Genomic DNA, 27,319 nt, shown 5'->3' with positions numbered 1-27,319 from the left:
AAATCCTCCATAATCACATCAGCCATAAGTAGTCATTTCTGGCTGATTTGTACCATGCTCTGTAACTCTCTTGACATATTATAGTTGTATTTATATGCATGTGTGTGTGAGTGTGTGTGTGTGTGTGTGTGTGTGCGCACATACAGAGTTATAATCTCAAAGAAGTCAGAGAGAACATAGCAGGTGTTTGCTAATGTTTGGCTACAAGCAAGTAAAAACCTAATAGTAAAAAAGTTGCTCAATACCATATTAATATTCCATCTAGTCTTACTTCCCCCAAAGCTAACTGATAAGTACATTACACTCATCCATGACTAAATTTCAATTACTCAAGTGCCTTCTATCGCTTCAGCACAATTCTGGTTTTATTTAAACTGAACTGTCAATGTTTTTTAAGTATTTTTACCATTTTTCCAGATTTAAGAATAATCAATTTTACTAATGGTTCTCAAGAAATTTTAGACATTTCTCCAATAAGCATCTATATTAACTAAAATAGCATTAAATAAAGTGCAAACTTACCTTGTCATATCTATGCAATTCTGTATTCTCTAAAGGATGATTTTTCATATTGCTTAACAACTCTGACTGAGCAATTGAAATTCAGACTATGATAAATGTTTTACACTGAAGTCTCATTTCATTATACAGCAGTCAGTTGAAATGGGGTTTCCGAAGAAGGTATTTTTAGGAAGTGCAGAGTACAGGAAAAAGCTGAATACATTACACAATTTAAATATTTATTGAAGCTTTTCTACTGAGGCAACATTTTGGTGATATCTCACAGAAATAGCAATACAGGAAAGGAAATTAGGGGTAAATAGATGGCAGAGACTGTGGAAACCAAGACACCTGGTGTTGCAAGTGCGATCCTCACTCATAAGGTCATTAAATGGGAGATTGGAAGAAACTCCTCTTTACTGAAATATTACTTTCCTTAGGATTTTATCATTCTACCTAGATGCCTCTACAATTTCTTGGCATGTTCTTGTCTTCCATATGGAATTCCTGAACCCCTTTTGACACTCCATGATCTTTCTAGTTGGTCTCATCCAAACTCGAGACCCTAAAAGGCTGTCCATTGATTTTACTATAAAGAAAAAATCATCCCCATGGCCTCTGAGGCTCTGAGTGACTAGACCCCAGCTCTCACCATTTTAGCAGCACACCAGTCCCAAACTTTCCCTGACTTACTATACTCAAGGAAAATTCACCTTCTTTTAGTTCTTTCTTCATACCAAGTTCTATCTTCACATACGTTGTTTCCTCTGAATGTAAACATTTTTCCTCTCTCTTTTTCCCTTTGACCACTATTCCCCAATCCCATTCTTCTTTGTGTTGCTTTGAATGTAATTTTCCTGGGGATCTCTCCCCAATTTCTAATACTAGTCTAGGTCTCACTCTTATACATTCTTATAACAATGTGTGTTTTATTCTCCGGCCCTTATCTCAAATGCAATTTAAATTCTAACCTAATCCTTAATTCTAATCTCAGTGAGTTCACTTGTTTAGAACATTATCTCCAGAGACTAGTACGGTACCTGACATGAAGGATAATATATTATCTGCATGAATGAATAACAAACTGTTCTTTCTTTAAACAATGATCACCCAAACCCAATACAATACAAACTTTACAGAGTCACTTCTTTTGATACTTTTAGTTCTGGATTTCTTTTGAGAGCAACTCTGTTTCCAGAAATTTAAAGTAAAACACTGCAAAATCCACAGGCTTGAGCGAACTGAACTCCGTGATAATACTTGGTGCTCTCTGACATAGCCCATTAGAGATGGGGTGTGTAGACCTAATCCAAAGGAATCCTCTAGATCTTCAGCAGCTGTTCACATGGCTCCTGACCTGCCCTTCAGGCTCTACTAAATCAGGATTCCCCAGCTGTCTGAGCTTCCAGTAAGCTCTTTTAGTTAACCAGCTACAAGCCAACATTGCTTCTATCTAGTTGCACTCTGTAGAGTCAGATTTTCCCTTTTCCTTCCAAGTTATTTCCCAATATACAGGAGCCATTGGGATTCACAGATAATTTTATTGGTTCCTCAGCCATTTTGATAACATTATTTCTAATCCTGCCCTCCTTGAGCATCAGTAGAAAAAGGAATTACTCAACCTGCCTTTGGTGAAATATGTGGGCAGTTCTGATTCTGTGATTTTTCTCTTTCGCATTTCTTTAGTTTGACCTCACACGGTTTCCAAGGCTACAAATCTGTACTCCTAACAGTGTGCTGACTCCCATGCCCTTTAACTCAGCATTTAGCTCAGGCTAAGGTAGTACCGCAGCTGTAATCTGATAAAGGAGTAGACAAGTTGTGTGCAAATACAGATGGGTGCCAAGAATGAGCAAAACGCCACTGATGTTTATGCCCTTTTATAGTCCTGATTCAATGACAGTCTTAGCCAGAAACAGAGCGGGAGGGGGGACAGCAATTTAAAACAAAACAAAGCAAAAATCAAGGAGAGGGTGAAAACACCGAAAGGGCAACTCCTTTATTTGCCCGTAATTGGACATAAGATGAGACTACTATAATGCTAATTGTGCTCAATTAATACTGGTCTTTCTAAAACATCAATTGTTTCATAGTGGTAGAGATAAAGTACATTTAAAAGTTGGAAGTAAACTGGCCAAATACTATACACTATGTTGGCATACGTAAATTCCTTCCTTGTTGCAATGCCTGTGAATGGGTTGAATATTTATTAAATACAAGCTAAAAGCATGACAATTCAAACATCTATTTTTTTCAAACATCTATTTTTCTCAAGCTTCTTTAAAATCATGTTAACCCTGTTCAAAACCCATTTAAATGTCAACATTCTCACTTTATTACATGGATAAGCATTGGCTTTCATGATGCACTTTAATACTCCTCCTATTCATTACAACAACCAAATTATATACTAAGATAAATAAATTAATAAACTAAAAGAAGTAAAAATAGAAGCAAAGCTCTTCCTCAGATCCTGGTACTTGAACAGGAACGTAAGACTGAATCTTTTTAACCAGCCTTCGATATACTCCAGATGTCAAACATCAATTTTCCAACATCTTTTCCTTAAAATTATATGGAATTATATTATTTTCTGAAAATTATATGGAATCAAAATATTGTATTAAGAGTTCTGGAAGAGCCATTTACGAACAACAAGAACAACAGCAGCATCAACGATTTACCAGCAGAGCAAAGAAATGACGGTTCCATTCCAGTTAAAGGATAATTGTCAATTCGCCCCCACCTTCCATTACTGAAGAATGGCACGCATAATGACAAAGCCAAAGTGAGGCACTGAGGCAGAAGGCAAAAGATAATAAAGGAGACAGGGAAGAAATTGATTTCCAAACTCAATCCAGACTGCTAGGAACACTTTTTTCTCAGGGCTTAATATCATTACATATACTATGCAAAATCCCTCTGGGGACAGTAAGACCCTGAGAACATTGCCCTGTGGGTTCTTTCACCTATTAAAATTCCCAGGTGTTTTGAATACCTGCTATCAGAATAACATCAGATGGAGCAAAGAGTTGAATAGACATTGTTTTTTAAAATGGCCGCCTCAGTGGAGGGCTTGAGCTGTGCCAGGGGGAGTACTGCCTTTTGGTTTTGTTATTGGGCATGTGGTAGAGGTTGTGCAGTCTTCAGATTAGGACTCTTTTAAGCATGAGCAAGCAGGACCATTTTCCTCTCTTCATTCTCATTCTGCCTGCTGCCTGTAAGAACTGTGGCTGAGAAAGTTAAGATACCCGTGAACACCAGAGCCAAGGTTTTTGCGCTTCCCCCTTCCCCCCGCCTTGTCTGCCCCATATTCAGGGCAGTCATCTTGAATGGAGAAAGAGAAAGACCATGTTGTCCCTGAGAGTTACTGTTTCTGGATCCCTGGAGGAGACCTCTGGTTTAAAAAAAGGTACATGCAAAATTATATTATGCTGTAAGATATGGGAAAAATAAGCTTTTTACACTATAGATTTCAGGAAAAAAGTCAACTAAATCATGTTAGTTGTTACTCCTCAAATGATAGTTTGCATATGAGCAATTCACAAAGAGCAGGGTCACTGTCCCCTTCAAGACAGGATATGAGAATCTCTAAAAGACACGTTCACTTTTAATATTAACTAGAGGGAGCTTGAAATTTTACAAAGATGAAGATTTGAAGAAAAATTCCACACGTGACATCCATAGACAAACCCTCTCCAAAGTGGCAAAATAATAAACTACCCAACACTGCCAACTGAACTTTCGTATCTGTATGTAAATTAAACTTCCGAAATCCAAATCCGTGTTCTATTACTCTGTCAATATTGTAGAGAGTGAAACCCCAAGAAGTTTAACTAACAGATGTTTTTAAATGAGGAGAAAGGTGAAGACTGCAAGATGTTTGCTTGTTTATTTGTGTTCTGAAGCTCAGTCTGCTGCATGGAGCATACTCCCCAAAGAGAAACATTTCCATGCAATTCTGTTATGGAACTTGGTTGCATTTAATAAAAAAAAAAAAAAAAAAAAAAAGTCTCTTCATTTCTCATACTGCAGCCCATGACCCTCCCAGAAAAATGTTCCAATATGAGCCAAGTGCCTTGATAACAGAACACAAATCTCCTAGGATGATAGCAGGACTTTGTGAGAAAGAAAACCATTGCCTCCTTCTGAATCCAATCAAAATCTGAATGTGCTATATAAAAATAAACCAAGGTCATCATTATTCTTCTCATTGTGATTTGGCTTGCCTTCAAATCACATACCCTGTATATCTGAAATAGCTGCACCGCCTCCATTAACTGAGTTTGACATCATTTTAATCAATGTATCTTTTCAGAATGAAAGGCAGAAATGTCAAATTCCTACCATTACGCATTCTTTTAACTGTAATCTGCATTAAATAAAAGCCTGTCTCTGAGAAATAACATATGCTTAAAGAAATATAACTAGCATCAATTTCATCTTAAAATGTAACTGGGTAAATATTCAACAACACATCCCTTCATACGGAGGTGATTTCCCATGAAATCACTTTTAAAGTTGAGGACTTTTAAAGTTTAAGCCTTGAGGGCCATCACCTACACTGGTTCCTCCCAAGGCCCTACCTCATTGTAGGTTCATAATTTTGTATTATTTTTCTTAAAAGACTCCCTTCCCTCAAATTGTATAATCCCAGGCCCCGTAAAACCTTGGTCTGCTCCTTCCTTCATGGTTTGTTATGTTTCGTTGGACAGAGGACATACATTAGTCTTATTTGTCAATTTCTTAAAAAATGATGTATGTCTAAAATAGAAAATCAAAGACATGAACAGAAAATTATCTTCAAAGAAAGCTTAATTTCCAGTGAACTGTCAACGGCTCTGTGATTTAAATGTGTCTTCATGCATTTATATAATCAGATACACTCACATCAAAATACCATGTTTCCTGTATCTGCAGTGGAAGAAAGAATAGTTTAATAAAAAGTATGATAAATCATTTTTAATAAGTTAGGGGAATATTACAGTAGAAGGTGGAAGGGGAAGGAAAGTTTGGGAAATCACTTTGCTTTTTTCTTGTGATAAAGCCATGATGAAAGATAATAAAACAAAATTTTTAAAAACCCTGACTTTTCTAAGACAACAAAGATTTAAATCTCTTTTATTAAACCACACAAGTGGTTAAGAATTTGACAATTTGTTTCTCCTGTAACAAATGACTTGGACTACAAGGATTTCAAATGAATACTTCAGAACCAAAGAGGAAGCTGTATTAATATCTCTGTCCAAATTATGAATTTATATCTCAGTACTCTCTAGCTGGAGTAGTGTCAACCGACACATTTTTTTCCCCTTAAATAACATAAATTTGCACAAAACACTTGGTAATCTTTAAGTTTACAGTAACTACTACGTGACATTCTCTACTGCATTTTCCATAATGTTATGCCGCATAAGAGATAGAGAAAACTTCTTATTCAATTAAAAAATATATTATCCACTTAGATCAGCAATCTCTTTTTCAGAGTTAAGATGCCCTTAGAAGACTCTGTAAATGAAATCATTCTAAATGGTGATTTTATTAGAAGTCAAGATAATTTCTATCATTTAAAAAATTCCAACGAAATGTATATTTGCAATAAACTATTTGAGTGACTCTTTGCAATGCAATATTTGAGCAATTCTAAAAGTAAACAATCTTTATGTTAATACAGCGATCTTCTGGCAACTACTTTCATTAAAAACCACCCACGTGTACTCTTTTACGTTTTTTCAAACTAAGGCAATTCAAAAAAAAAAAAAAAACACCTCATTCCAATGTCAATACATTCAAACAGAAGTATGTCAGCTGGTAAAAGTTAATGTAGAATATAACCGTGTGAATATCTTCATATTCTCTTAACGAACCCACTGTCATACAGCTTAAAGTTTCACCTGATAGCTTTAAAATGTGCTTTAATAAAGTCCTACAGAGCTTGTCCCAAAAAGGTTAGCTTTCTTTAAATTCTAATGAAGAATTTGAAGTTATTTGAATATCTATGACAAAGCAGAGAGTAGGTTTGCCTTGCTTCATTCTTTGTTATTTTTTGAATTGCATCTTTGCTATTTTTTCTATATCACTCTCTGCACTGGTTTCTGGTGTGAATTTTGTAAGTATAATAATGGATCAATCAATATGCGTACATTGTGAAGAATATACGCCGTTGTATTTTTGTAACATTAGTAAATGGGATGGTTTTTCAACCAGAAAGCAATTCTGGTGCTCACCTAATAAATTTGTAAAATAAGGAAATTTCGTTAAACATGTTTTACTATAAACTCTGGTAGCATCTAATGTGAATCAGTAAGTGCACAATGTTCATTTTTTTTTTTTTTTTTTTTTTTGGCACAGAGGCCAGAGTTGTGTTGTGACCTTTTTACCAGAAGTTTTGAAGAATTACTTATTTGGAGAGACTTACTTTCTTCACTGTTAATTATAGGCATCACCATCATATCTGTTTCAGAATGGCTATAATCCACCAGTCAAAGGCAGGGGGTGAGGGGGACAAGGTAATCGCCTCTGTCCATCTCTTTGGGACACACTGTACTCTTCATATATTATTTTTATACATTATTTTTACTACTGTGCCAGAGTCAATTTCTCAATTTTTCATTAGTCATCATGACTTTCTTAAAATAAACAAAATAGATGCACTTTATATAAAAGCCAAATAAAAAAGCTTTACTGAAAACCTAGGTCATACTAGACATGAAACAACACGGTGAGCTTACTGTGAAATGATCAGAAGTCCCTCTTGCTTTTATGTTGTGTTCTCAACAAAAGTGTCTGGTCATTTGCCAGCAAAGAGCATATCACTATTTGAAGGAATTTTCATGATATGCTACAGAAAAGAACACTCAAAATACTAAATATAACATGAGACAAGGATTTTTAAATTAAATATTTATCATACTTTCCTCCGCCTCCATTTATCCATCACAATTCGTTCTGTTTTTCAATTTTTTCCCCCCAAGATGTGCCAGATAGAATTTTTCTAACCTTGGGGTCTCCACACATCATTCCACTACCACAATTAGTTCATTGAGAATATATAGCAGATCACTGCCCCACATGCAACCATTACTGAAGAGAGGATCAAATAATCAAGATAATAACTCAGATACACGAACGACTTCAGAGCAATTAAAATAGTTTGTTACAAATACTTCAGGCCAGCCATGCATATTCTATTACTTTAGTGGTTTCTTAAAAAAGAAAGATCTTGATTATATTTGTAAAGAAAAAACTTTAAACTCTACCTCATTTCTACTGAAAAGTTTTCCCAATGAGAAACATGTACACCTGCACATATATGTGTACAGGAAATTTAGGATAACATTTATTCTTATTCACAAACTACTACAATAATTTAAAATCAATCTGCCTCATCAGTGAGCTTGCCACAAACTAAAACTTATGCCACGGTAAAAATATTCTTAGTGACTTTGTACTTACAACAGTCCTCTACTTCTTCCCACCAAAGCATTTGGGAAAAAGAAAAAAAAAAGTATATATCAAGGCAGCAGGAAAAGTCTTGGTAAATTTTCTCCCAACTTTAGTGCTCCAATAGGTTTAGGAATGATGAGAAATCAACCAACTTCAGCAGCCTTTTAAAAAAGAACACTTCAGTTTTTCCTATTCGTTTTTCTCTGAAGTTAATTGCCTCCAAGATCTGAGTCCTGTAAGGGGAAAGTGAGTGATCCCAACACTGAGTGAGTCAACATAGTAAATGATGCCAGGATTCTGTAGAGGCCCCTGGATATTTCAAATTCCAGGACCTGCGCAGAAGCAAGTGACCCGCCTTTTCTCTCAAGTTGGTTTCCCATAATAGGACTGCCCATGGCCACTACATATAAGGTTGTTCTTCCAGCATGGCAAGCCCTGTGAAGTCAAATAATGTTCAACTGTGTTCTGATTAATGTCCAAACCAGAATAGCACAGTGGACATAGTACTTGCTCTCACAGGCTTCTAAACATGAAAACTCCTCAGTATACAAAACGACAGTACTTTCTATGACTTCTATGCACATTTCTAAAATAACAGAGCAGAAAATCCTAATCCAGAATAGACTCTGAAATGCCTTTCCTTTTTTACCCTCTCAACAACACTAAAAATTTCACTCTACTGAACAAAAAGAAATGCCCAGGATAATCTCTGCACTCGTTATGTATCCCCTATCTACCAAACTTAATTTCTACCCTGCAGATCTTATCAAAAGTCAGGTATTGATGATGCCAACAGTCTGATTAAGAAAAGCAACAGCAGAATGTAGCAGCTGAGCTCTGAAGGCAGACTGTGTATAGCTCTCAGGGGACAAGGCTTCTGCTCAAATAAAGAGTACTCTTATAATTGAATGAAGAAATCTTCCGAAAATGCTAAATTTCCATAGCACCTTATGAGAAAACTTTACTAAAATCACTCTTTCTTTGATTTCTTTGGTGGCAATTATTAAAATACCATTCTCTTGGACATCAAGTTAATTATTAATTATTTAATGGCTCTCAAAAGAAGTTTTCTGTATTAAGTGAACACACTTGTAATATGTTATTCGGCATGTTTGTAAACCATTCTTTGCCAAGAGAAGGCTTCTTTATCACATTTTTAACACAGCAGATGAGCCCAATATTTGAAAGAAACATTGGTTTAACTTTTTAGAAGGATATTCTTTTTGCAATAATAATCTGTGCTGGGGCGCCTGGGTGGCTCAGTCGTTAAGCATCTGCCTTCCGCTCAGGTCATGGTCCCAGGGTCCTGGGATCGAGCTCCACATTGGGCTCCCTGCTCGGCCGGAAACCTGCTTCTCCCTCTCCCACTCCCCCTGCTTGTGTTCCCTCTCTCGCTGTGTCTCTCTCTGTCAAAATAAATAAATAAAATCTTTAAAAAATAATAATAATCTGTGCTAAAATTATTGGAGTGTTTTTATAATACCATTTGTTGAAGTGACAGACTCATTTTTCAATGTCAAACATTCAACTGCTTGGCACAGAAATAAATTATAGATAAAAATAGAAAAAAAACTGGCATATTGAATCAGAGTATAATGTTTACCTTAATCGTTATACATTTCATATTTTAGAATACCATTATCATAATATCACCATTCCCTCCAACAAAATCTATATGAAATAAGGCATAAGGCTTAATTTGTAGATAGTTGTATTTCAAGTACTATTATCCAAAACAGATTTAAAATGTTCTCCGTAAGTCATCTCATTTCCTCTTCTTAGCGTGGTCATCTAAGTATGCCTATAAGCAACAATTTCATAAAACAAAATCAAAAAGTGGTTTCTGACCAACATGCATCCAAGTCTACATGTTAGCATGTGTTTTCCTGTGCTCTAGGGTGTAATACCGCCCTGAATTAAGTTCCTTTACACCTTGTACTGTGAGTTTTCTATAGCTATAAGCCCACATTTAAGCCAAGGCACATGCACAGTTCATCAGTGATTTGTAAAGTGTGGTCCATGAAGCAACAGCAACATATGGAAAATTTCTGGACAAGACCTGAAAATAAGAAACTCTTTGGGAGTAGGACCTAGTGCTCTATGTTTTATAGGTGACTCTGATGCATAGCCAATTTTTTTTTTTTAAAGATTTTATTTATTTATTTGACAGAGAGAGACATAGTGAGAGCAGGAACACAAGCAGGGGGAGTGGGAGAGGGAGAAGCAGGCTTCCCGCGGAGCAGGGAGCCCAATGTGGGACTCGATCCCAGGACCCCGGGATCATGACCTGAGCCAAAGGCAGACACTTAACGACTGAGCCACCCAGGCGCCCAATGCATAGCCAATTTTGAAAAACCACGAAGTGTATGCTTCTAAAAATAACTATGGCTACCAATATACCAAAATCTTGTCTTGGTTCACATCCAGTGCACCAAAAAGGGATAGAGTTAAATGCTCTCAGGTACATCTTAATGGTCTCTTAGCCTTAGTCAACAATTCGAATTTACTGGGTCCCTGTAATAAATTCTACATCAATGTGGAATACATACATTTCCCTTAAGGTTTTATAATCTAGGCGAGAAGAAATACTTGAAAAAGTGAAAGGTACATAAAATAAAATTTAGCCCAAACACAGTGAATTCTAATTCAGACCTTGTCCTATTTTCCTGTGGTCCTTAGTCACTTACCTCTCTCATTAAGTCCTCACAATAACCACAGTGCTGAGGTCTTAGGAGCCCCATTATAAAGATGACTGGTCAAAGCAATTTACTCAAATCCCCAGTGTTAATAATTGGCAGAGCAGAGCTTTTTAAAATTTAACTTTCTGTTTTGAGATAATTACATATTCACAAAAAGGTTGCGAGGAGAGTAAAGAGGGGTCCCATATACTCTTCATTCAGTGTCCTCAGTTACATTTAAGCGAACTATTACGCAATTTCAAAACCAGCAAAATGACATCGATACAATGTGTATATATTTCTGCCATTTTATAATACTGTAGATTTGGGTAACCGCAGTCTCAATCACAACATAGAAACTGCAGAATCATTACCTTTCACAAAGATCTTCCTTCTCCTCTCCCTTTAGAGTCATACCAACCATCAATCCCTGGACTCTGTGACCCACAGCTCGGCACTTGTTAATTTGGTCTCCATCACTGTATCATTTCAAGAATGTTAGAAAAATGGAATCATTCGGTATGTGATCTTTTGATACTAGCTTTTTTCACTTGGCATAATGTCCTAGAGATCCATTCAAGTTGTTATCTGCCTCAGTAGCTTGCTTACTTTTATTGTGAGTAGTATTCCATGTTAATTGTGTACTATGGTTTGTGTAGTCATTCATTTATTGCAGGAAATTGTGGTTATTTTTGGTTTGGGGTTACTACAAATAAAGCTGTAAAACAGTCATGCACATATTTTTCATTTATCTGGGATTAATGCCCAGGAGTAAAGTTGTTGGTCCATATGGTAAATGTATGTTTACTTTTTAAAGAAACTGCCAAAACACTCTCTGGAGGGTCTGTACCATTTTATGTATCTGCCAGTAATGTGAGTGATCCAGTGTCTCTGTATCCTCTGTAGCATTTGGTATTGTCAATTTTAGTTTTTTTGCAGTGTTAAGCATGTAGAGATATACTATGGTGGTTTTACCTTGAAATGCCCGAATGGTTAATGACATCGAACATCCTTTCTCATGCTTATTTGCCATCTGAATAGACTCTTCAGTGAAATGGCCGTTCATGTCTTTTGCTCATTTTCCAATTGAATACCTTTCGTTTTAACTATTAATTTTTGAGTGTTTTTAATTTTTGAGAATTTATATATTCTAGATATGAGTCCTTCATTAGATATGTGCCTTGCAAATTGTTCTCCCAGTTTGCGGCTTGTCTTTTCATCATAACAGTGAAATTCCAAAACAAAAATGTTTTTTCTCAAGTCCAATTTACAGAATTTATTGAATTTTTTTTTCTTTTATGGATGGTACTTTTGGTGTCAAGTCTACAAACTTTTCACGAAGCCATGATTCATTGTCTCCTGTTTTTTTTTTTTTCCTAAATTTTTAATCATTTCATATTTACATTTAAATCTATGGGCTTGCTTTTGTATGAGGTGTGGGGTTTACGTAGATGTCCTTTTTCTTACAGATTTCCAACTGCTCCAACAGCATTTGTTGAAAAGACTACCCTTCTTCCACTGAATAACTTTTGTACCTTTGTCGAAAACCAATTGGACATATTTGTGGGGGTCTACCTCTGGGATCTCACTTCTGTCCTATTGACTTGTGTGCCTAGCTCTCTGCCAATATCACACTGCCTTAGTTACTCTGGCGACATAACATGCCCAAGCATTAGAGTTATTCCTCCCACTTTTTATTCTTTTCCAAAACCATTTTAGAAATTCTAGGTCCTGTGTCTTACCTTACAAAGTTTAGAATAAGCTTATCTACAAATAGGTCTACAGATCGGACTAAAAAATATCTTTCTGGTATTTTGATGGGAATTGCATTAAATAGATCAATTTGGGGAGAAATGACATTTTAACTATGTTGAGTCTTTTAATCCATTAACAGCATATACTTTTTTTTTTTTTTAGAAGATTTTATTTATTTGACAGAGAGAGAGAGAGAGAGAGAGAGAGAATATACAAGCAGGCAGAGCAGCAAGAAGAGGGAAAGGGAGAAGCAGGCTCCCCACAGAGCAGGGAGCCCGACATGGAGCTCCATTCCAGGACCCTGGGATCATGAGCTGAGCCCAAGGCAGAGGTTTAACCCACTGAGACACCCAGGCGCCCCTTTAACAGCATATACTTCTAATATTTAGGTCGTCTTTATTTTATATCATCATATTGTGCTTTCTAACAGCGCTTTGTATTGTGATTGGGTTGTTTTTTCTCATTCCTAATATGCCTATGATGGTATTATTCTTATATATACAGTTGCACAAAGAAAGGGGGGAAAGCATAGGCTGTCAAATGACAGTTTGCAAAAAAGACATTAAAAAATAATGTAACTAAACATGCACCGTACATGTATGCTTTGAAAATGATTTTAAATGAAAGGTTATAATTGTTACACATGAACTCCTAAGACTTTACTTTTGCAAGAATACAAAGCTTATTTTTATTACACTGAAGGCTTGCATCAGCATGTTTTTTACTTACTTTCTTTAGCCTATGGATGTAAGATACATGTTATAAAAAATGAAGACTAGTCCTTGCTTATATTCTTTTTTTTTTTTTTTAAAGATTTTATTTATTTATTTGACAGAGAGAGACACAGCGAGAGAGGGAACACAAGCAGGAGGAGTGGGAGAGGGAGAGGGAGAAGCAGGCTTCCCGTGGAGCAGGGAGCCCGATGCGGGGCTCGATCCCAGGACGCTGGGATCGTGACCTGAGCCGAAGGCAGACGCTTAACGACTGAGCCACCCAGGCGCCCCTAGTCCTTGCTTATATTCTAATATCAACCAGTAATTCCTATATCCTAAGATGACTGGAATATTAATTAGAAAAGACTGATTATGGTAAACCTCCAAGTGGACAAGAAAGGAATTCTTAAGAAACCAAAAACCCTAACAGCAGTATTTTATATAAACTGGGAGGGGTCTGAGTCATTTTCTCCACTGATTCAATTATTTAACATAATTTTAAGCACTACAATTAAATAGGCATCACAGGATAAATAAGCTAGGAAAAAACAGGCTTAGTAGCTAAGATATTTAAATAAAGCTCACAAATTTATTGATCTGGAAAAAATAATTTCCAGGCCATTTCTGCTTCTCTTCCCTACAATGATCCATACTGGCTGAAATGCTACAAATTCTATTAAGACATGTATTTCTTAGGTGTTTAAAAAAAATCTCTTTAGATAAATCCAGTGGAGAAATGTGCTAGTTACGGGTAGTTTATTAACAATGAACCCACACAAAATAAGGCAGAGAGGATTCAGGCAATTGGGTGCTTGTACATATAAACAAAAAAATCTTGCTGGAAATTTGATAGTAATTCCATTAAAACTATTGATTAATTTGGGGGATAACTGACATTTACTATGTTATAGTTCATAGTCCATGAACACAGTATTTATCTCCTTTTATTTAGGTCTTGGTTTTATTTCATCCTTTTTTTTTTTTTTTTGTTCGTGGCCTGTAGGTCCTATATGTTTTGTTAGATTCCCAAACATTTCTCTCTCTCTTTTTTTGTAGTGACTACAGAAAGTTACATTTTATTTTATTTAAAGATTTACTTATTTATTTGAGAGAGAGAGAGCACGAGTGGGAAGGGCAGAGGGGAGGGAAAGAGATTCTCGAGCAAACCTCGTGGTGGAGTGGGGAGCCCGATGTGGGGCTCAATCTCACAACCCCAAGATCACGACCTTAGTGGAAACCAAGAGTTGGCCACCCAACCAACTGCACCACCCAGGCGCCCCAGAAAAGTACATTTAAAATATTAGTTTCCAGCAGTTCATTTCTTACATACAGAAATACAATCGTTTTTTGTAGTTGACCTTTTGTCCTGAGATCTTGCTGAACTCATTATTTCTATGAGTAATTTTGTAGAATCCCTGGGATATTTTACAGAGCGCCATCATAATATCTGCAAACAGGGATGATTTTAAGTCCTCCTTCCTGATTTGTATGCTTTTATTCACTTTTCTTGCATTTTCATGCTGGCTCGAACTTCCAGTACTATAAATAGCAGGCTGAAAGCAAACATCTTTGCTTTGATCCTCCTATTAGGAAGAAACCATTAGAATATTTCACCATTACTATGATGTTAGCTATAGAAGTTTTGTAGATGTTCTTTATCAAGTTGAGGAAGTTCTCCTGAACTCCTAGTTTTCTGAGAATTTTTATCATGAATGGGTGCTGAATTTTATCAAACCTTTCTTTCTGCATCAATAAGATCATGTGATTTTTTTTTTTTTTTGGTAGTTAATATAACTTATCAAATTCTGTTAGGGATTGTTGTCTCTGTATATATGTGAAGGATACTGGTCTGAGGTGGTTTTTTTTTTGTTTTTTGTTTTTTGTTTTTTTTTTGTGCTATGTTTGTCTGGTTTTGGTATCAGAGTACTTCCTGTGTCATAAAATGTGTTTGGCGTGCTGCCTCCTTTTCTATTTTTCTGGACATTGACAGGTCTTTTCTTTAATCATATGAAAAATGTCATGCCATTTCCCGTTTCATTCTGGATTCCAGTTTCTCATAAAAAAATCTTGTCATTTGAATTTTTTTTTTTTTTTGCCCATAGTGTCTTTTGTCTTTTACTATTTTCAAGCTTTTTTTTTTTTTTCTTTATCACTTGTTTTCAGAAGTTTGACTGTAATGCGTATAGGCATGGATCTCCTTGGGCTTATCCTTTTTTGTTCAGTCGCTTCTTGACTCTTTTTCCAAATTTGGTTATTTCTCGGCCTTTATTTCTTTTTAAATATATTTTTTAAAGATTTTATTTATTTATTTGACAGAGAGAGACACAGCGAGAGAGGGAATACAAGCAGGGGGAGCGGGAGAGGGAGAAGCAGGCTTCCCGTGGAGCAGGGAGCCCGATGTGGGGCTCGATCCCAGGACCCCGGGATCATGACCTGAGCCAAAGGCAGACACTTAATCGACTGAGCCACCCAGGCGCCCCTTCTGGCCTTTATTTCTTTGGGCACTTGTTCAGCAACACTTTCTTTTTTCTCTCCTTTCAGGACTCTGATGACATGCATCATAGATCTTTTATTATGATCCCACAGGTTACTGAGGATCTGTTCAGTTTTCATCAGCCTATTTTCTTTCTTGCTCAGACTGGGTAATTTCTACTGTTCTATCTTCCTGTTCATGGATTTTGCCCTCTGCCCCCTCCAATCTTCTGTTGAGACCATCCACTGAATTTTGATTCCTGTATTTTTCAGTTCTAAAACTTCATTTTGTTCTATATGTTTTCTATTTCTTGCTGAGACCTTCTATTTTTTATTTGTTGCAAGCAAGTTTGTAATTCTTATTGAACCATTTTTTATGATGGCTGCTTGAATATCCTTGGCAGATAATTCTATCACCTGTGTCATTTCGATGTAGGTGACTGTTGATTGTCTTTCTTCATTCAAGTTGTGATTTTCCTTTTTCTTGGCTTGATGAGTGATTTTAAATAAGAACCTGGACATTTACGGTATTACGCTATCAGACTCTGGATCTTATTTAAGTCTTCTCTTTTATCTAGCCTCTTCTTACACTCCTTTTGTGGAACATGGGAAGGCAGGTGTTCCTTTGTTACTGTTAGGTGGAGCTAGAAGTTCAGATTTGCCATTCAACCTATGTTGTGACATGAGATTATTCCTTTCTATGTGTGCAATGTATATTTCTTTAACATTATTTTAGTTCCCATTAAAAATAGTAAATGGATTGGGCGCCTGGGTGGCTCAGTCGGTTAAGCGGCTGCCTTCGGCTCAGGTCATGATCCCAGGGTCCTGGGATCGAGTCCCGCATCGGGCTCCCTGCTCTGCGGGGAGCCTGCTTCTCCCTCTCCATCTGCCTGCTTCTCTGCCTACTTGTGCTCTCTCTCTGTCAAATAAATAAATAAAATCTTTAAAAAAAAAAAATAGTAAATGGATCTCTGGAACCTTGTGGGTTCATTCTGAAACATTCAGATTTTTTCCCACTAGACAGAAAAATAGCTACAACTTGTGAAACAGAGAGCACTTTTTAACTCATATTTCCATAGACAATGGTATCTCTGACATGTGCAAAATGATTTGATTTCGGGACTTGGTACTACACAGCAATGCCTTCTAGAGGGTCAAGACAGAACATTTACTTACTAAATATAAGTAAAACCCCAAAGTAATTTATCTGTGTTGTAAAAACAATGGCCACAAAATGCATATATTGATCTTCAACCATTTTTGGAGGTAAATGTGTAGAAATTAATGATGGTGATTATAGATTTCTGAGTGAAACAAAAGTATTATAAGCAAAAAGAAATTAAAGACATTGATGTTGGTGAGCTGAGAATCAGTACCAAGATTTAAGAGTTGAATTTTTTATATTCTGTTAGTCAAGGTCCTGGCAGGAATTAGACAGACACAAAAGCATTTAACAGAAAACAATTTGTTGAAACAACTATGTATGGACAGAGGTGTAGGCAGGGTGATGAGGCTGAAGGAAAGTGAGTCATCCAGGTAATATCAAAAGTGGAAAGTTATTCCCACCTCCAGGCCTGATGGGTCAAAGGGAGAGAACAATGTTGTTGGAACAGTAAGAGACACACAAAGTCATGACCAGGACTTTAGTGAGGTGCATACAAAGTAACAAATAAATGCCCTAAACTTCTTCCCCCATCCTCTGATGCGCTGGTGTCACACAATTTGCTGAAGGAGTGCAAGAGGCTGAGGTGATGGAGATGAAGAGCTAACCTTCCCAGGGCAAACAGTAGGGCAGAGAATGTCACAAAATGGATGTAGTAGTGGGGAGTAGGGCCATTCATACAAGTGAAGAATTATTAGCATGTGGGCTCACGCCTACCTTATCAGTTTCAGGAGGACACTCATTACTAGTATGATACCCCAGTGGAAAATATGGTCAGAAATGAAAAGACCCTTTGCAATCTAGCCCTTGCCTTCATTTTTCAACACTATATTACATCTCTCTGAATCCCCCTGAAGTGATCTCAGGTGCTTTTCTACTCTGATAGCTCAAATTATTCCAAAAGTTCATCATATATCTTCTCCTTGCATGCTGCTTTGCACATTAGTTTCATGCATAATAAATCAACTGGATATATGTTTCATATGTGTCTTACCTGTTAGAACGCAAACTCAATCGGAAAAAAAATGTTGTATCTTCCTTTTGAATTGCTTCACTCCCATTGCTTATCATCTGGTTATGTGTACAGTATGGCCTCTGCTTATAATTTCTTTATATTTTATCCTTGGTGTATTGTATGCTTCCTTATCCTTCTGGGCTTTATTTACATTTACCTTCTCCATGAAGATTTTTTTGAGATTTTCCTCAGCCCCATTTGCAGTTGAGTCTAATGATATAAATGCTACCTTTGCTACTCAGTTGTAAACTTGTTGATGTTAAAGCATCACTAGTTCTCAAAAGTGCACTGGGTTTAATAGGGCCTCAATGGTATCAGCTGGAAAAAAGGAAAAGAGGTATGAGGGAGGAAGACAGGAATTTACATCACAGATAATTATAAAATGCAAAATGAATGCTCAAACCTTTGAGTGTAACAAAGCAAATCTGTTTGCAAATATATGTTAGGAGAGATTCTGAACCTTGCCATTGTGGGATGACCACAGCACCAAATTCTCACTGAAAACAATGGCAGTGGGTAGGGAATGAATGTGCATTTATTTATCAAATATTTATTAGGACCAAATTTTCTACATTAAGGTTATAAGGGAAGAGCTCCTGATCCCTGTCCTCAAGGGGATTGTGCTTGATGTGTATTAAAAGAAAATACATTTTAATCTACTTGTTAATTAATGAACTCAAATAATCTAGAGGATGTTGTCTGAGAGAGGTACCTAATAGAGGAAGAGGATTTTAAAAATAATACCACATGCACTGCCTACCATAAAAGATTGCCATGTCGGGAGGGTGGTGGGGAGATGGGTTAGCCTGGTGATGGGTATTAAAGAGGGCACATATTGAATGGAGCACTGGGTGTTATACGCAAACAATGAATCATGGAACACAACATCAAAAACTAATGATGTAATGTGTGGTGATTAACATAACATAATAAAAAAAAAAAAGGATTGCCATGTCAGTTAAATAAGGCAATGAATTGAAAAAGCTGCTCTTAAATGCATATATTAGAAAAGAAGAAATTAGTTATCCAAGCTCTCACCTCGAGAATCTAGAAAATGAAGAACAAAATAAAACATAAAACAAGCACAATGAAGAAAATAATAAAGAGCAGAAATCAATTGAAAACAGAAAACAGAAAAACAATAGACAAAATCAATGAAACAAAGAGCTCATTCCTCAAAAAGATCAATAAAATTGACAAAGTGCTAACAAGAGTGATAAAGGGAAAAAACCAAAGACATACAAATTACCAGTGTTAAGAATGAAACAGATGGTAGAAACATTAGATTGACAACAGACCTATCCACAGAGACCTGGCAGGCCAGAAAGGATATATTCAGAGCACTAAATGGGAAAAATATGCAGCCAAGAATACTATATCCAGCTAGGCTGTCATTGAAAATAGAAGGAGAGATAAAAAGCTTCCAGGACAAAAAAAAACTAAAGGAATTTGCAAACACGAAACTAGCCCTACAAGAAATACTGAAAGGGGTCCTCTAAGCAAAGAGAGAGCCTAAAAGCAACATAGACCAGAAAGGAACACAGACAATATACAGTAACAGTCACCTTACAGGCAATACAATGGCACTAAATTCATATCTTTCAATAGTCACCCTGAATGTAAATGGGCTAAAGCCCCAATCAAAAGACACAGGCTATCAGATTGGATAAAAAAACAAGACCCATCGATATGCCGCCTGCAAGAGACTCATTTTAGACCCAAAGACATCCCCAGATTGAAAGTGAGGGGGTGGAAAACCATTTACCATGCTAATGGACACCAAAAGAAAGCTGGGGTGGCAATCCTTATATCAGACAAATTAGATTTTAAACCAAAGACTGTAATAAGAGATGAGGAAGGACACTATATCCTACTTAAAGGGTCTATCCAACAAGAAGATCTAACAATTGTAAATATCTATGCCCCTAACATGGGAGTAGCCAATCATATAAGCCAATTAATAACAAAAGCAAAGAAACACATCGACAACAATACAATAATAGTGGGGGACTTTAACACCCCCCTCACTGAAATGGACAGATCCTCTAAGCAAAAGATCAACAAGGAAATAAAGACTTTAAATGACACACTGGAACAAATGGACTTCACAGATATATTCAGAACATTCCATCCCAAAGCAACAGAATACACATTCTTCTCTAGTGCTCATGGAACATTCTCCAGAATAGATCACATCCTAGGTCACAAATCAGGTCTCAACCGATACCAAAAGATTGGGATTATTCCGTGCCTATTTTCAGACCACAATGCTTTGAAACTAGAACTCAATCATAAGAGGAAAGTCGGAAAGAACTCAAATACATGGAGGCTAAAGAGCATCCTACTAAAGAATGAATGGGTCAACCAGGAAATTAAAGAAGAATTAAAAAAAAATTATGGAAACCAATGAAAATGAAAACACAACTGTTCAAAATCTTTGGGAAACAGCAAAGGCAGTCCTAAGAGGAAAGTATATAGCAATACAAGCCTTTCTCAAGAAACAAGAAAGGTCTCAAGTACACAACCTAACCCTACACCTAAAGGAGCTGGACAGAGAACAGCAAAAAAAGCCTAAACCCAGCGGGAGAAGAGAAATAATAAAGAGCAGAGCAGAAATCAATGAAATAGAAACCAAAAGAACAGTAGAACAGACCAATGAAACTAGGAGCTGATTCTTTGAAAGAATTAACAAGATTGATAAACTCCTGGCCAGACTTATCAAAAAGAAAAATGACCCAAATCAACAAAATCATGAATGAAAGAGGAGAGATCACAACCAACACCAAAGAAATACAAACAATTATAACAACATATTAGGAGCAACTCTATGCCAGCAAATTAGATAACCTGGAAGAAATGGATGCATTCCTAGAGATGTATCAACTACCAAAACTGAACCAGGAAGAAACAGAAAACCTGAACAGACCTATAACCACTAAGGAAATTGAAGCAGTCATCAAAAATCTCTCAAAAAACAAAAGCCCAGGGCCAGATGGCTTCCCAGGGGAATTCTACCAAACATTTAAAGAAGAATTAATACCTATTCTTCTGAAACTGTACCAAAAAAATAGAAATGGAAGGAAATGTCCAAACTCGTTTTATGAGGCCACCATTACCTTGATCCCCAAACCAGACAAAGACCCCATCAAAAAGGAGAATTACGGACCAATATCCTTGATGAACACGGATGCAAAAATTCTCACCAAAATACTAGCCAATAGGATCCAACAGTCCATTAAAAGGATTATTCACCACGACCAAGTGGGATTTATCCCTGGGCTGCAAGGTTGGTTCAACATCTGCAAATCAATCAACATGATACAATACATTAATAAAAGAAAGAACAAGAACCATATGATCCTCTCAATAGTTGCAGAAAAAGCATTTGATAAAGTACAGCATCGTTTCTTGATTAAAACTCTTCAGAGCATAGGCATAGAGGGTACATACCTCAATATCATAAAAGCCATCTATGAAAAACCCACAGCAACTATCATTCTCAATAGGGAAGAACCGAGAGCTTTCCCTCTAAGGTCAGGAATGCGGCAGGGATGTCCACTATCACCACTGCTATTCAACATAGTATTAGAAGTCCTAGACACAGCAATCAGACAACAAAAAGAAATAAAAGGCATCCGAATCGGCAAAGAAGAAGTCAAACTCTCACTCTTTGCAGATGATATGATACTTTATGTGGAAAACCCCAAAGACTCCACCCCAAAACTGCTAGAACTCATACAGGAATTCAGTAAAGTGGCAGGATATAAAATCAATGCACAGAAATCAGTGGCATTCCTATACACCAACAACAAGACAGAAGAAAGAGAAATTAAGGAGTCGATCCCATTTACAACTGCACCCCAAACCATAAGATACCTAGGAATCAATCTAACCAAAGAGGCAAAGAATCTGTACTCAGAAAACTATAAAATACTCAAGAAAGAAATTGAGGAAGACACAAAGAAATGGAAAAATGTTCCATGCTCATGGATTGGAAGAACAAATATTGTGAAGATGTCAATGCTACCTAGAGCAATCTACACATTTAATGCAGTCCCTATCAAAATACCATCCACTTTTTTCAAAGAAATGGAACAAATAATCCTAAAATTTGTATGGAACCAGAAAAGACCCCAAATAGCCAGAGGAATGTTGAAAAAGAAAAGCAAAGCTGGCGGCATCACAATTCCGGACTTCAAGCTCTATTACAAAGCTGTCATCATCAAGACAGTATGGTACTGGCACAAAAACAGACACATAGATCAATGGAACAGAATAGAGAGCCCAGAAATGGACTCTCAACTCTATGGTCAACTAATCTTCGACAAAGCAGGAAAGAATGTCCAACAGAAAAAAGACAGTCTCTTCAACAAGTGGTGTTGGGAAAATTGGACAGCCACATGCAGAAGAATGACACTGGACCATTTCCTTACACCACACACAAAAACAGACTCAAAATGGTTGAAAGACCTAAATGTGAGACAGGAGTCCATTAACATCCTAAAGGAGAACATAGGCAGCAACCTCTTCGACCTCAGCCACAGCAACTTCTTCCTAGAAACATCGCCAAAGGCAAGGGAAGCAAGAGCAAAGAGGAACTAATGGGACCTCATCAAGATAAAAAGCTTTTGCACAGCAAAAGAAACAGTCAACAAAACCAAAAGACAACCGACAGAATGGGAGAAGATATTTGCAAATGATCTATCAGATAAAGGGCTAGTATCCAAAATCTATAAAGAACTTCTTAAACTCAACACCCAAAGAACAAATGAACCAATCAAGAAATGGGCAGAAAACATGAACAGACATTTTTCCAAAGAAGACATCCAAACGGCCAATAGACACATGAAAAAGTGTTCAACATCACTCAGCATCAGGGAAATCCAAATCAAAACCTCAATGAGATATCACCTCACACCAGTCAGAATAGTTAAAATTAACAAGTCAGGAAACGACAGATGTTGGCGGGGATGCGGAGAAAAGGGAACCCTCCTACACTGTTGGTGGGAATGCAAGCTGGTGCAGCCACTCTGGAAAACAGTATGGAGGTTCCTCAAAAAGTTGAAAATAGAGCTACCCTACGACCCAGCAATTACACTACTGGGTATTTACCCCAAAGATACAAATGTAGGGATCCGAAAGGGTACGTGCACCACGATGTTTATAGCAGCAATGTCCACAATAGCCAAACTGTGGAAAGAGCCAAGATGTCCATTGACAGATGAATGGATAAAGAAGATGTGGTATATATATATACAATGGAATATTATGCAGCCATCACAAGGAATGAAATCTTGCCATTTGCAATGACATGGATGGAACTGGAGGGTATTATCCTGAGCGAAATAAGTCAATCAGAGAAAGACATGTATCATATGACCTCACTGATATGAGGAATTCTTAGTCTCAGGAAACAAACTGAGGGTTGCTGGAGTGGTGGGGGATGGGAGGGATGGGGTGGCTAGGTGATAGACACTGGGGAGGGTATGTGCTATGGTGAGCGCTGTGAAGTGTGCAAGGCTGTTGAATCACAGATATGTACCTCTGAAGCAAATAATACATTATACATTAAAAAAAAAAAGAAGAAGAAGAAGATAGCAGGAGGGGAAGAATGAAGGGGGGGAATCGGAGGGGGAGACAAACCATGAGAGACTATGGACTCTGAAAAACAAACTGAGGGTTCTAGAGGGGAGGGAGGTGGGGGGATGGGTTAGCCTGGTGATGGGTATTAAAGAGGGCACGTACTGAATGGAGCACTGGGTGTTATACGCAAACAATGAATCATGGAACACTACATCAAAAACTAATGATGTAATGTATGGTGATTAACATAATAAAAAAAGAATGAAGTGGGATATCAATATAGACTGGGCAGACATAAAAAAGATAATAAGGGAACACTATGGAGAACTATTCATACACATATTTGACAATTTTGATAAAATGGACCAATTCTTCATAAAGCACAAACTACTGCAAATCACCCGGTATGAAACAGATCATTTGAACAGCCATATAACTAATAAGGAAATGGAACTCTTAGTTTAAAAACTTCTGAAAAATCAATCTCCATGCTGGGATGGTTTCAATGGGAAATTATACCAAACTTTTAAAGAAGGACCAACACCAATTCCACACAGACTATTCCAGAAAACAGAAGAGAAAGCAATAATTCTGAACACATTAAATGAATCCAGCAATAGCCTGAAACGAAACCAAAATTAAGAAAAAAAAATTAGAACACCAAAAACAAACACAAAAACCTAGAAACCAGTATCCCTTATCAATATCAAAGGGAACTTTTTTTTTTTAGTGTTCAACTATTCATTAGTTGTGTATAACACCCGGTGTTCATCATAACACTTGTCCTCCTTAATACCCATCACCGGCTACCCCAAGCCCCACCCCTCTCCCTTCTGTAACCCTCAGTTTGTAAAATTTCATAACAAAATATCAGTATGTAAAATTAAGCAACATATAAAAAAATCTTGTAGGGTTTGCTCCCTGGATGTAAAGTTGGTTTGATATTTGAAAACCATTACTGTAACCCACCATATTAAATGTTCAAGAAGAATAATTATTTGATCTTATCAGTGGATACATGACATCATTTGACTAATTTCAACACCTATGTCTGAAATAAACTCTAAAAAATAGGAACAGAAAAAAAAATAGGAATGGAACGGAACTTCCTCAGCTTAATAAACAGCACCCACATCAATCCTACAGCTAAATTCATACTTTATAGTGAAAGATTAAATGCTTTTTCCTTCGTACTGTGAACACAGCAAGAATGTATACTCTTACTACTGTTATTCAACAGAGGGCTGAAAGTTTTAACTAGTGCAAAGAGGCAACACAAGAAAATAAATCCATACAGATGGGAAAGGAAGAGATAAAACTGTCGCTTACATGCAGGTGGGATGAATATGAAAATTCCAAGCAATGTACAAGAAAAAAATATCTCCTGGAACTAATAAGTGAGTTCACTGAGGTAGCAGAATACAAGATAAAAATACAAAAATCAATTGCAATTCTACATACTAGCAATGGACAAGTAGACATTGAAATGAAATACGGTAGTCCTTACTCTCTTACAAAAAAAAAAAATGAAGCTGTTAATCTAATACAACATGTACTGTACATATACGGTAAAAACCACAAAATGCTGTAGAAATAAATCAAAGAACATCTAAATAACTGGGGCAAAATGCTGTGTTCATTGGGAGACTCAACAAGTCAATTTTACTCAAATTGATATACATCTTTAACACAATTCTCATCAAAATCCTAGCAAGATTTTTGTTGTTGTTGTTGGTATAGACAAGATCACTCTAAAATTTACAAGGAAAGGCAATGAAACTAGAATAATTAAAACAAAGTTGAAAAGGAAGAATAAAGAAGGAAGAAGTTAATCAGATTTTCAAGTTTATATAGCTACAGTAATCAAGATAGTACAGACTCAAAGATCAGTGGAAGATGAGAGAACCACACAAATATGGCCTAGTGATTTAGACAAAGATCCAAAAACAATTCGGTGGAACAAAGATAGCTTTTTCAACAAATGGTCCTAGAACACTTAAGTGCGCCACAATAAAATTAACTAAAAATGGATGAATTTAAATGTAAAACATGAAACTGTAAGTATTTTTAAAATATATACATAAGAAAATCTTCAGAATCTAGGGCTAGGTACAGTCTTTAGATTTTACACTAGCAGTATGGTTCACATAAGGAAGAACTAATAAACTGGACAGGAACAAAAATTTTAACTTTTGCTCTTAAGGGGATAAAAGGACAAGCTAAAGTAAAAAATGTCTGCAAACCACGTATTCAGCCAAAGACTAGGATCTAGAATACATAAAGAACTCGTAAGACACAAAAATAAAACAAAACCAACCCCCGCCCCAAAAAAATTCCATGAGAAAATGAACAAAAGACATGGAGACACATTTCACCAAGGACAATCCACAGATGGCAAATAAGGTGATGAAAAGATACTCAGTATCATTAGCTGTGAGGGGAATGCAAAATAAAATCACAATGAGTTGTAACTATTTACACATCAGAATGCTAAGTCAGAAAATAGTGACAACGTTATATGTTGCCAAGAATGTACAGAAACTGGGTTACTCATTGTTGCTGGGAATGTAGAATGGTCCAGCACTGTGGAGAAGAGCTTGGCAGCACTCAACATGTGAATGCCATGTGACCCAGAAATTTCACTCAAGGGCACTAACCCCAGAGAAATGAAAAGTCTTGTTCACACGACGACTTGCACATGAGTATTTAAAACAGATGTATTTGTAATATTTCAGACACTGGAAACTCGGATATCCTTGAACAAGTGAAAGGTTCAATGAACTGTGGCACATCCATACCATGCAATACTACTCAGAACTAAAAAGTAACATGCTCTTTATGCCCACAACAATCTGGAAAAAATCTCCAGATAATTTTCCTTGAGTAAATAACGCCAATCTGAAAACGTTACATAATATATGAACCCGTTTATACAACGTTCTTGAAATAACAAAATTATCCAAATAGATATCAGACTGGTGGTTGCCAGGGGTAAAGGAGTGGGGCGGGGGCAGGAAGGAAGTGGTCTGGCCAAAGAAGGGTGACATAAGGGTTCCTTGGGATGGTGGAAATAATTCTGTACCTTGATTGCACTAATGTGAATAAGCTGGTTTGATACTGTATTACAGTTTTGCAATATGTCAATACTGGGAGAACAGGGTAAAATGATACATAGTATCTCTCTGTATTTCTTACAATTCTATGTGAATCTACAATTACCTACAAAATATAAAATTTAATTAAATAAACGAGACAGTGGCTTGGATCCGGCCCATGGGCCAAAGTTTTCCGACTGCTGATACGGGATGTTGCCTTTATGCACACAAAGCAAGTTAAGGGTGAAACACACCGTAGCACCTGCTGGAGATTAGATGACAGCAATGATATGTTTACAATTGTCTTCGCAATTGCTCCTCTTTGTTTTAAAAGCTACTGCACCTAGGTTATAGAATAATAACACAGTTCAAAGTCATAATTCTCTAGTTCACGAAGACTTTAAATCTGCAAATAAGAATTCTGGGTACCTTTTAAACTAAATATTTAGCATCATGCAAAAACAGCCTCCAAATGACACTTTGTCATTACTTAATATTCAAAAACACTTCACAAATGTATTGAAAACCTAGACCAAGTTATTACTGTGCAAGAAAGAGTAACAGAAATAATATAAATCTATGTGGATGACATTTAAATTGCAGCTTCAGCAAAATTTATAGGCTCAAATCAAAGTCATTTCCTAATTTCTTTCTTAAAAAAAGTTTAAAAAATTCCCCAATTGTTACAGCATTCGCTCTGTTGTTAATATCACTAGTTTTGTCCACAACAAAACCATATCAAACCTGATAACGTTTTTGTGAAGGTTGAACGGGTCATCCTAAGAAGCAACTTATGAGAGTGATCTTCATCCAGAGAGTCAGGGGCCTAAAATTTGAAGATCTTCTTAGATTTGGGTATTTTCCAAGCACCTGGCTATCTGGAAACTTTAGCAGTATCT

General features: G+C 36.7%; 1 protein-coding gene across 9 annotated transcripts in view; it reads right to left on the bottom strand.

Moving 5' to 3' along the window:
- The window catches only part of DMD (dystrophin), a 2,185,421-nt gene that overhangs the window by 2,043,856 nt on the left and 114,246 nt on the right, over positions 1-27,319 (bottom strand). For 8 of the 9 annotated variants that reach the window (XM_078064109.1, XM_078064106.1, XM_078064108.1 and 5 more), the window contains exon 1: positions 7,957-8,217. The exons of the other annotated variant lie outside the window; for it this stretch is intronic. In XM_078064109.1, the coding sequence (XP_077920235.1) occupies positions 7,957-7,987 (31 nt within the window). In that variant the 5' untranslated portion in view covers positions 7,988-8,217. Of the gene's footprint in view, positions 1-7,956; positions 8,218-27,319 lie in introns of those variants that run through there. 9 annotated transcript variants of the gene reach the window in all.

This window comes from Halichoerus grypus, chromosome X (genome assembly GCF_964656455.1).
Source record: "Halichoerus grypus chromosome X, mHalGry1.hap1.1, whole genome shotgun sequence".
Lineage (NCBI taxonomy): Eukaryota > Metazoa > Chordata > Mammalia > Carnivora > Phocidae > Halichoerus > Halichoerus grypus.
Note: the sequence above shows the minus strand (reverse complement) of the source record. Positions and strands in the feature narration are given on the sequence as shown.